Below are 10964 nucleotides of genomic sequence, written 5' to 3'. Positions count from 1 at the left end.
GGAGCAGAGGACTTGGGACTCTTGTTAAACAAACATTTTGGGATTCATGGCAAAAGGCTATCTGTCCTAAAAATGGGGATGATATTTTACTGAAGAGTCTTAATAACTGAAAAAAATAATTTAAAATGGAGTCTTCTTTTGCATTTTAAAACATTGTTGGAAATTGAAATGGAAATACAATACTTCATATGAATGCTAGTACATTTATCCAGCTTTTCTTTTAAAGATTTGAGCAGTGCTTTTTATGTCTTAAGTACTTCCATAACCACCAGTTTACCCAATAAACTTTTCTATGAAAGAACCTGCTGAAATATTTATAAGAACGACCCCCTCCTCCCCTCCGTTTTAAAAAACATTTTGAAAATGGAGGCTTACACATTCATTAGACTTTCACTGTATAAAAATGTACAGTGGCTTTATTGACATGTACATTCCATTATGTTTACAGCTGCAAGATATGAGGCACACTCAGTATTGCACTTCATTAAAATTTCAGGCTCAAACATAACCCAGAAGTTTAAATGAAACTGCTGTTGTAATTTAATAATTCTTATACAGGACAAACATTGATACCTTTATATACAGCGTGATACTTGTTACATTTATGCCTTCCTAACACAATTTTTTTTTTTATAACAGTCTAGGAAATAAACCAGAATATTCCTCTTTCCCATCCCCACTTGTGATGCGTTACAATTGTACAAGATTACAAAAAGTCAGTATACAATAATCAATATTTTTTTCTTTCTCCTGAAAGCCAGCATCATTCATAGTCGACAGACACACAGATCCTTTAATAGCAATTATTTATTTGTAAATGTCCAATGTTTCCTAGCCGATGACTGTAATGGCCACATGCAAACACCTCACAAGTTTTGATGTCTCGGTTCAAAAAATGTCAATATCTCACAGCAAGAATTATGTACATGGTATTTGGCATCCTTCTTGCACTGTAAATTGTTCCTTTTACCTGGGTTATGAAATGGTCCCATCCTCATCCCAGCTGGACTTTATTTTCAGGACACTTGAGGGATGAGGGCACCTGTTTTGCTCTGGTAAAAAAAAAATGCTAGTCTAAAAAGTGTGAGCATTTCTGCAAACCCCACAACCCAGAGCAAATTCTTCACCAGTGGGCGGATGGACAACATGAAGTGGACATTCTGTTCCTTCAAGTTGTTTACCTTTGGGACCTACAGTGAATTTAAGGGTGAGGGGAAAAGAAAAGAAAAAAAGATTAATACTTGCAGACTCGATGTAAATAAACATATATTGCACTTCCTCAAAACACATGCTAAGTGAAGGTAATATGTCTATAATATGAACTTATAAGGCATCAAAAACAAAGGCTTAAGAAAGAGCAGATAGAAAGGTGCTTTCACACAGCCAAATTCAAGCAAGAAGTCTAGAGGCTTAATAGGCCAAGAGAAAAAATGCCATTCAATTTGTCCTGGTTTCGGCTGGGATAGAGTTAATTTTCTTCCTAGTAGCTGGTATAGTGCTGTGGTTTGGATTTAGGATGGGAGTAGTGTTGATAACGCACTGATGTTTTAGTTGTTGCTAAGTAGTGCTTATTAGTCAAGGACTTTTCAGCTTCCCATGCTCTGCCAGGTGCACAAGAAGCTGGGAGGGGGCATAGTCAGGATGGCTGACCCAGCTGGCCAATCGGGTATTCCATACCTTATGACGTCATGCTCAGTATATAAGCTGGGGGGAGGGTTGGCTGGGGAGGAGTGACCACTGCTCGGGATCTGCCTGGGTATTGGTCGGCAGGTGGTGAACAACTGTATTGTGCATCACTTACTTTGTATATTCTATCATCATCATTATTATTATTTTCCCTCCCTTTTCTGTTCTATTAAACTGTCTTTATCTCAATCCACAAATTTTACTTTTTTTTTTTTTTTTGATTCTCTCCCCCATCCCACTGCAGGGGTGGGGAGCGAGCGAGCAGCTGTGTGGTGTTTAGCTGCCAGCTGGGGCTAAACCACAACAAATTAGATCTGACAAAACATGATCAAGAACTGTTAGCTCCTTAAAACAGTTACGTCAGATGTTGAATTGGTATTTGAAGGACGGGGCAGGGGAGAGGGGGATCAAACTGCCGTGTAATTTAAAATTGAGGGGGGTAATCAAACTGCTGTGTAATTTAAAATAAATCAAATTCAAAGTAAAAAAGGCAAAAAGCTTACAGGGAGAATCACAAAATAAGTTTCATCTCATTAATACCGTGGAAGAAACTAGCACAGTCTATAAGCAGAATTGATAAATATGAACAAGAGTTACACTCTGCAGTAAAAAAATAATTCTAAGGTTATATCAGGAATTGTCTTTTTTTTTTTTTTTAACTTCTTTCATGTAAATATCTTAATCCAAAAGATCTCACTTTTTTCCCAACAGCAAGATAAATAACATGATTTATTGAGATGAAATCAATGGCACATGAAGTTAGAACCTAAGGCACTGGTAACAGTTTGCACGTGACAGGTACCTAAGTACAGATATATAATTTAATAGTAGTGTGTTAATTTTTTCAATATAATTGTAATGCATCGTGTCACATCTGGAGCCTTAATTGGTGTAGGTAAATTGAAATGCCTTTCTGTATCAAAGTATCTAATGTTTAAAGAATCAATGTGATGAAATTGCCTGTATTATTGCCAGAAAAGCAAAAAATCAAAAGCATGCACAGAACAAACCGATTCTAATATTATTCAAGATACTCCATTTAAAATTTGTATGACTGACCCTGTGGTTTTCCTAAAAATCATCAGCAAGAAAAAATAAGAATATCAATTAGAACTAATTACTAATCTCAGAATTCAGTGTGGTAAATTTGCTTTATAAAAATACTACCTGCAGGACAGTGTGGGAGTTCTTCTTTAGGGATGCTTGTCATTCTTTGGAAATCATCATGGCAAGCATTGCAAAAATGCGTTGTCCCAAAACAGAAAAAAACAGCAACTGAACAGCAGTAGCGGCATTTGTATTCTAAGAAATCTGTACCGTGTTTGGGACACATCTAAACAAAGGAAAACAGACACCGATAAATGAAGTAGCCGTGCTGTAACAATCTGAACAACACATTTCTACATTCTGTAGTACATGTTAATATTATACAATATTATACAATACATATAATTACAAATTACTGTGAATTATTGTACAGCTCAGGTACTCGGAGCTTCAGAATGAAATAAAAATAGGAATACAAATTCTTTACTTACCTGAGCCCTTGAAACATCAGAACATGCACCACAAATAAGTTCTCTTGGATCATAGTCATCTCCTTGTCCAGCCTCAGCATCACAGCGAGCTTCGCCACCAAAATATGCCTAAGTTTCATGAAGGAATGATTGGACATTAAACCAGAGACAACTATTATTTTAACAAATTCAATTCGTAAGGGAAAAATGATGAATAAGGGTCATTACCGTAGTCTCCACTATTCTGGTAACTCTCGACTCTGACTCTAGATACATGTTTTTGAGGTACTAAGACAATGTTTCTCGATCTCAAGAGAAACAAGACCAAAAATTGTGCAATGTACTCTGGTCTATGCAAGCGACTGTAAGGCTTTTGAAACAGTATTTAGATGCTCTATGAGCTGTATGTAAGAAAGACAGGACTGAAGCTGAAGAAACATTCTACCAAGCGGGCTTTTTACTAGCCAAAAGGATTATCAGTGTTTATGCTCATGTGGGATCTCTTTTAACTAGAATTTTGCTATTTTCTACAAATTCATTCTGCTTTCTCATCTTACTCTACCAGGACACACTGGGCACAAAAACTCACCAAGTAAGATTGCCAACCTCTGATGAATTTCCTCATATACTAAAGTGTTTTCACATGGAGTAGCGAGACGAGTAACTTCCTTGCTTCCTGTGTTACCATATTATTAACTAATTAGACAATGCACAAAATTCTTGCTCTCTGCAATTCTCACCTTTTTGTAAAAGGATAGGGAAAATGGTCTCGATGCAACTATGAGGAAGGGAAAATTTAAGAAGCCCACCTTCCCCCAGAATCTGCAGACTAAAAAGAAAAGGGAGAGTCCTATGGAATGTATGTCAGGGAATTAGGTAGTAGTTTGGGGTAAACAGGTGCTGGAGGAAGGAAAGAAGTTACAGAGTTGAATGTTGCTGTTCAGACATATGGACACAGTACAAAAGGCAATAACGAGGTACAAGGGAAGGAAAAAGAGGGCAATAAGAAAAATACTGAAATACTGAGTGTTAAATACTGGAAAGAAAGAGTAATGAAAAACAGGGACAGGACTAAAAACTGGAGAAAGTAAGATGAAAAAATAAATTGTTTTTGTAAGGGAGGAAAAAAAGGCAGTACGCAAGTTGCTAAAGGATGAGGAGTGAAAATTGATTAACTGTGGGAGGCAGGAACAAAAGTGAACTGGGTAACTGTGTAGTAATGAGCTAGAGGGATTCATTACTGCTCTTCTCTAGCATATGGAAGTTAATCCTTTGTCCTCTTATTTCCAAATTGTGCACTTCCATTTAACAAAAAAATTATTGGGGTTTCCCTTGAAAATTTTATCATGAAATTGCCTTATTCCATTCATTCCTAAGGGAAAAAGGAAAAAGATGTGATCAAGATGGGCACTAAAATCTGCTTCAGATTAAAGAAGCAGTGGGAGGGGGTTCAGTGATTATCCAAAATTTCTCTAACCATAGATAAAGAATGTTTGTCTCTTCTCTGCTGGTGGGGAAACCAGGGGCTGGTTGTATAGGGTTTTTGTCTTCTGGATAAATTTCATATTCTCTACCTGAAGAAAACTGTACATACATGACTCAGGAGTCCATCAGGCTAGACCACACATTTCCTCTTTCTACTCCTTTTTCATTCTTCTAAAACTTCTGCTCCAAAGTCTGTTTACTGCAGTTGCTATGAACTCCAACTTGGGTAAAAGTAATATTTAGGTGGAATCTTAGTGAGGAACTCTCCATATCAAAGAGTTAGAATGAAATCTATGTTTATACTATTTTAATGTTTACGTAAAGTATGAGTTGGAAGTGGGACAAAGGGATGGTTGGTTTCTGAACTGCTCTGTATATACTTTCGAGTTTTTACAAGATAAGACACTATGTACATCTAATTTGCTCAACACTTTTTTTTAATTATGGTTTAACAATTTCTTTTCCTGCTTTCCTACTCCATACACAATATACTAAATACATGTTCCATTCGTTAAGAAAATACTTTTGAAATTATAACACACATTTAATTTGAGAAAGTACCAATAGTCATACCTTTTTGCACTTGTAGCAAACATAATAAGCATATCTGTTCATAGCATAGCCAGCTGGGTCATTATAAAATCTAACACCTGGTGTTGTGATGGCCTCACTCTTGTGCAACCCTTCATACTCCAATCTCATTAGCGCTTTTCTCCTTACATCTTCATAGAGTTCTTTGATTGGATCAAGCAAATCCTTTAATACTGTATGATTGATTTTGTTCTGAAATAAAAAAAACAGATTAAAATATCTTGCATCTTTATTACAACAGCTGTGATAATTTGTATTACAGACAAACAACAAATAGCGTAACGGATGTCATAAAAACCTAAGAGCTCAGGCAATGGACATTTCAAAAAATGGCTGATATAGTATATACTTTATTTGCTGCAAAAATAGTAACTAGGAATGCTTTTTATATGGCCTTTTGTTATATGAAATCATCAGCCCTTACAACAGTCTGTAACAACCACAGAGGGATGGTAAAGGGTACATGAAAAATTCACCACAGCACAGGAATAGTCTGATTGTATGTTTTCTCTAATTTTGGTCCTTTTTGACTTACTGCTCAGCAATTAAGAATAATGACTGACAGTCCTCTATGCCAGCTCTTTATCATTCAATGATCACAAGCTATTGCCATAAATTACCAAAATACAACACGAAGGAAGAAACACAGCATACAGAATGGCTGACCATTCACAAATTTCACATTCCTAGGGCGTTAAGGTGCTCTCCTTCCCAGCAGCTATCATATGCCTTTGCTTACAGCAATTATTACTTTGTAGAGTACAAGAGAAATTTTTAGCAATTTAAGCTATACTAAGTACATATATTCTTCAGCTCCGTCCTCATACTGAAAAGCAAAGCAGCTTTAAAAGGGGTTAGTAAAATAGAGAAGCCAAGTTTCCTGCTTCAGATAATGTTCATTAAGATTACTTCTTCCCACCCTGCCGTCCCCAAATGTTGGGAATTTACAAGCTGATGGTGCTAGAAGTAAAACAGCACTAAGATGGTATCTGCATTATGCTTTCTTTTTAAGAGGACCCTTACTTCAGGGAACAGTAGGGGAAGGTAAAAAGATGCATCAGTGATACCCTTTCTTTAGTGATACAAGAAATTAAAGAAACAAGTGAGGTATAACTGATTTATATTGTAACAAACAATATATTATTTAAAAAAAAAAAGAAAAGAAAAACAGTATTAGGTAACTTGTTTGACCTAGCTAAACACATAGCTCGTTTACCTTGCAAATAGGACAGGACATAAATCCAAAAGTTATCCTTGGCCCAAGCCATCTATTTTCTAGTACTCGCTGACAGCATTGCAAATGGAAAACGTGGCTGCAGTCCAGCTTTAGAAAAGAATACATGCAAGTGAACACTGAAGTTACATTAACCACTAAAATAGAAGTAGTTACTTGCTTATAAGTGGCAACATATATCAATTCCAAAATTAATTTATTTAAAATCCTAGAAGACCCTTATTTTCTTCTTAACAAAGAGAAAGAATATAAAATGGTCACTAAAATCATAACCTTTCCACTCCAAAACCACCAGTGGATATATGAAATATATATGAAGTGTATCCATTAATTACCTCAGTTATTCTTCTCATTTTTAAAATACTTTTATATATGTCTACTTTTAATAAAGTAGACACAGCAAACTAAATTGATACAATCTACTTTCTTGAAATAGATGTAATGCCAGACAAAAAAAAAGCTTTTAAAGTAACTTACATATTGTTACGGTGTCTGTTTCGAAACTTTTAAGAGTACAATTTGAAGGGCTTTCTATTTTAACTTCTTCCACACTTAATATTACAATCATAATATTAATCAGTTAAAAGTGGGAAAAAAAAAGATAAACCTGAATAGCTGGTGCTGCTGAAAGTGCTTCAGTAAAGCAGATCATGCACATGTCATCAGCATCTTGTTTAAGAGCTGTAGCATTCTTATCACAGCCATGCAAGCATGGCAAACAGTGCTCTTCATTCTTAACGCCTCCACATGGATGACCACAGGGGTGTGTCTTGCTGCAGGCAATTTTAGCATACTCCTATTAAAAGTAAATAATTAATCTTTTTTCCTCCACTGAATGGTTTGATACAGTGTCGCTTTTTGAAGGAGTGCTGGTTCGTGCAACAAACTAAGACGAAAGAATCATGATTCATGACTACTGTACAGCACGTACTTGGGAAAAACTGCACATTTTGTGTACTTGAAGTAAAACTGATACCTTCATTCACTTAGGTTACTCCTGAATAGCAATGGCATAATGAAACCATAATTTTAAAATTTTAATATTTGATTTTAATATAAAGAGAAATATTCTTTAATCCTCCATGTGTATTTTGTATATTAAGTGCCTCTTGCATAAACATTGCTTGCCCTGTATTAACAGCCTTTAAAATACCTGCAGATTTTGGTCTTTCAGGAAAGGTATGAAGTAACCCACTCTTAAGAACACATTATGAGCTAATCATTAATCACCATAAAGCACTTTTATATGGAAATGGTATTTTAACCACCTCTAATTCCTATCCCTAGTAAAGTACAAAACTTATAAAAGTTGCCCAGAAGCTAACAACGAATTGAACTTAATTAATGTATCAATAATATAATATATTCAATAGACTGAGAGAGAAAAAAAATAGACAACTTTGCAACACATAAACAGAAATAAATAGGGTGGAATAAGAAACTGGTTAGGATTTGGCCCTCTGCCACTTGTACCTGTACTGCAGGGCACAAAAACGCTCAGGACACATGGATACAGTTGATAAGCCTGGCCAAGTCTTAAATGTTCTATGCTCACATAATAAACAGGCTGTTATGCAAACTACTTTTATCAAGTTTCCAGTACACTAGACTTTATGTTGACAGTGTATATTTTACTTTATAATTGGAACGCTATTGTGAAAACTTGAGATACTTTTGAAGAAAATAGTGAAACGACCCAGTATTTTGGTTGACTATTGGTGTTTGTAGCCTGTAATTAAACTAAACATTTACAAACTCAGAATTATTTGAATTATAAGATAATATTCAATATTCAGACCTTTTCATATGAGAGGTCTGATTTAAAATGGACCACAGGGATGAACAAGGTTTATTCAAAATAAGAAATCAATTTGATCCTACAGTCTCTTCTATTTATGTAATTAATGGTGATTGATATTTGTTAATACACACCTGGCAATCTGTATCAGAACAAACGCTTCCCACTGCTGATAATTCTGTTCCACTCCTACATCCACAGAAACGACATGCTTCAGAACTGCTGGTGGTCGGTTTGCCTAGGTCCGCAAGAGTGGAAAAAAACCCGATAATTATTGTAATGAAACATAAGGGAACAGACATCTAAACAACAATCACAGAAAACAACCAGAAAAACAGCAATTCTTACACAGTTAAACTGTTTTATTTTTATTAACAACAATTAAAACGATTGCCCTAAAGCAGGTGAAAACCCCAACTGGTTGGTTTTTTTTTTGGACAAATGCTCATTTAAAAGGTAAAAATAATCAGGATAAAGAGCAAGTAATAACAGTTGTGTTTTACCTGTCTGTTCTCTAAACTCCACCATAGCCTTCATAGTTTTAGAATCTGCTAATGCCATCAGCCAGAAAAGTTTGGTCCTACCACAACCCTCATGGAGATCAACTTTGATAGCTTCTTCTTCTTCTTTGAATACCTGTCAGGTTAACCAAACAGATACTAAATAGCATCTCTATGTTATTTTTGTCACTGTCTCTTTGGATTTTCATCAGATGTTTTATAGATTCTGTGGAGTTTGTCTACTGCCAGCTATTTTTCTTTTATGCATTCCATAATTTGTACATATTGCAGAATGGATAAGGGCTTTGTGTTTTTAAAAGTAAAAATATATAAAATTAACGCTAGAGCTAACATGGCTGGGAAACAGTGCAGCAATGCTAAGAAGAGAGCTGCACAACATTTTTTCTAATTTAAAAAATATGGAGCTTGGACTTCATAACTACTATCCAACTCATCCAGTAGGCCACAGGATACTAAAAGCACAAGATAATATTAGAAATATCTTCACATAACCATGCTAGGATGGTTTATCAAAGCAACATTGATACTTACGGTCTTAACAATATGTACTATATAATTACAGTTATATAAGTGTGAGATACTAATATTTTTGACTTTCACATAAATACACAGTGGATACTTTTGGCTACAATGAGGAAAATATAAAATCGCTGCAAAATCAAAAAACTGCATGAGATCCTTATACAGTAGACTTTATACAGTCTCTTCTTTTTCTCCTTTCCTAAGTTTTGAAGGCAGTTCTGTTTTCATTCATTTCACCTGCAATGCAATAAAAGTTAGAATTTTCCTGGGTATCGATGTATACACTCAATTTAAACTTTGTTTTAATTCTTATTAGAATCGGGAAAAAAACCCCTAAGTGCTTCACAAAGGATTCGCATAAGCAGGTCATAGTAACTTACAGGCTGTCCTTTCTTGGAGAGGGAGAAAATACATTAAAGAGGTATGTATGACAGAAGTTGGACAAAGAACAGGAAGCTAACAGAAAACAGGAGATGGGGAACATGACAGAATTTAAAATCTAAATTGAGGGGCTTAACATGAGAGATGTAAAGGTAAAGGTGGTGAATAAAGAGTAAAACTTTAAACATGCTTTTAGAATTAAATAGGAAAATCTGATAAGTAGCTATTTTGGACAGATTAAAGGAGAGATATGAGGACTTCTATGAGATAAGAACTTACTTTTTATCAACTGTAATCTGAACAGGCTATATAGGAGAAATCAGAAAAATAAATAAGACTAGACTGCTGTGCCATGACAGAAGAGTAGACATATAAAATCATCATCTTAGGATGACAAAACAGGAACATTTCAAAGGGGATTGCAAAGATTCTGGCTAAGAAATAGAAGATAATAGATCCACATGGAACTTCCAGGCTGAGTCTACACTGCAAATGCTGAGGCACCAAGGAGGAGATCTGTAGAGTGAAACTCAGTGCCAGTGATCTGATGTCTACATCACGTGTGCCCTAGACTAGCTGATGCCTTGCCCTGAATGACCATTAGCAGTGTGTCCCTGCATTTATCTTTTTTTGTTGTTCTTAGTTTCACCTGAAAGGAATCCAGTTCATGCACTCCAAGGCTGCTCTATAACACAAATCAAAGCGCGTTAAGGAGAGATGATCATATTTGCTTCAAAAGCCCATTCCTGATCCTAACTAAAAAGCTAATGTAGATGCACTCTAGGAGAGGGAGAAGAGGAATGATTTCCCTTGAATTAACTTTATTAATGAGGTTTATTATTTTAGCCTTTGTACAAATGTAAGTAGTCAGAGGGAAAGGGGAAAATAAAGGACCGCAAAAAACACAAAAGAGAAATAGTGTCAAGAAAGAGGAAATGTTCAGTAGTTTCAGAAGTAAAGGCATCTCCAACATTAATTTCAATGAGAAAAAGAAATATTCCAAGGAGAATATAGTTTCAAGTTTAGAGATGAAGAGGATAAAAGAATAACATAAAAGAACACTAATTAGCAGAGTACACAACAATTTGTAAAAATGCATTTAAGTCATAGAGGAAAGACGTTTCAGTCCTAAAAACAAAACCAAAAGAAGTCAGGAAATTTTCAAGCTTATGGATATGACAACATATTTATCTGTGAAAAGACAGTGAGAGCTGGAGGAATATTGAAAA

General features: G+C 35.3%; 1 protein-coding gene across 32 annotated transcripts in view; it reads right to left on the bottom strand.

Annotated features, from left to right (window-relative positions):
- Positions 1-382: 382 nt before the first annotated feature.
- The window catches only part of MYCBP2 (MYC binding protein 2), a 205058-nt gene continuing 194476 nt past the window's right edge, over positions 383-10964 (bottom strand). For 31 of the 32 annotated variants that reach the window (XM_075138662.1, XM_075138675.1, XM_075138682.1 and 28 more), the window contains 8 exons: positions 8815-8947; positions 8446-8549; positions 7121-7309; positions 6496-6603; positions 5262-5471; positions 3225-3332; positions 2854-3019; positions 383-1190 (listed from right to left, as the gene is read on the bottom strand). In XM_075138662.1, the coding sequence (XP_074994763.1) occupies positions 1075-1190; positions 2854-3019; positions 3225-3332; positions 5262-5471; positions 6496-6603; positions 7121-7309; positions 8446-8549; positions 8815-8947 (1134 nt within the window). In that variant the 3' untranslated portion in view covers positions 383-1074. Of the gene's footprint in view, positions 1191-2853; positions 3020-3224; positions 3333-5261; positions 5472-6495; positions 6604-7120; positions 7310-8445; positions 8550-8814; positions 8948-9392; positions 9592-10964 lie in introns of those variants that run through there. The other variant, XM_075138847.1, reaches the window with a different exon arrangement.

The sequence above is a fragment of the Calonectris borealis genome, chromosome 1, assembly GCF_964195595.1.
Source record: "Calonectris borealis chromosome 1, bCalBor7.hap1.2, whole genome shotgun sequence".
Classification (NCBI taxonomy): domain Eukaryota; kingdom Metazoa; phylum Chordata; class Aves; order Procellariiformes; family Procellariidae; genus Calonectris; species Calonectris borealis.
Note: the sequence above shows the minus strand (reverse complement) of the source record. Positions and strands in the feature narration are given on the sequence as shown.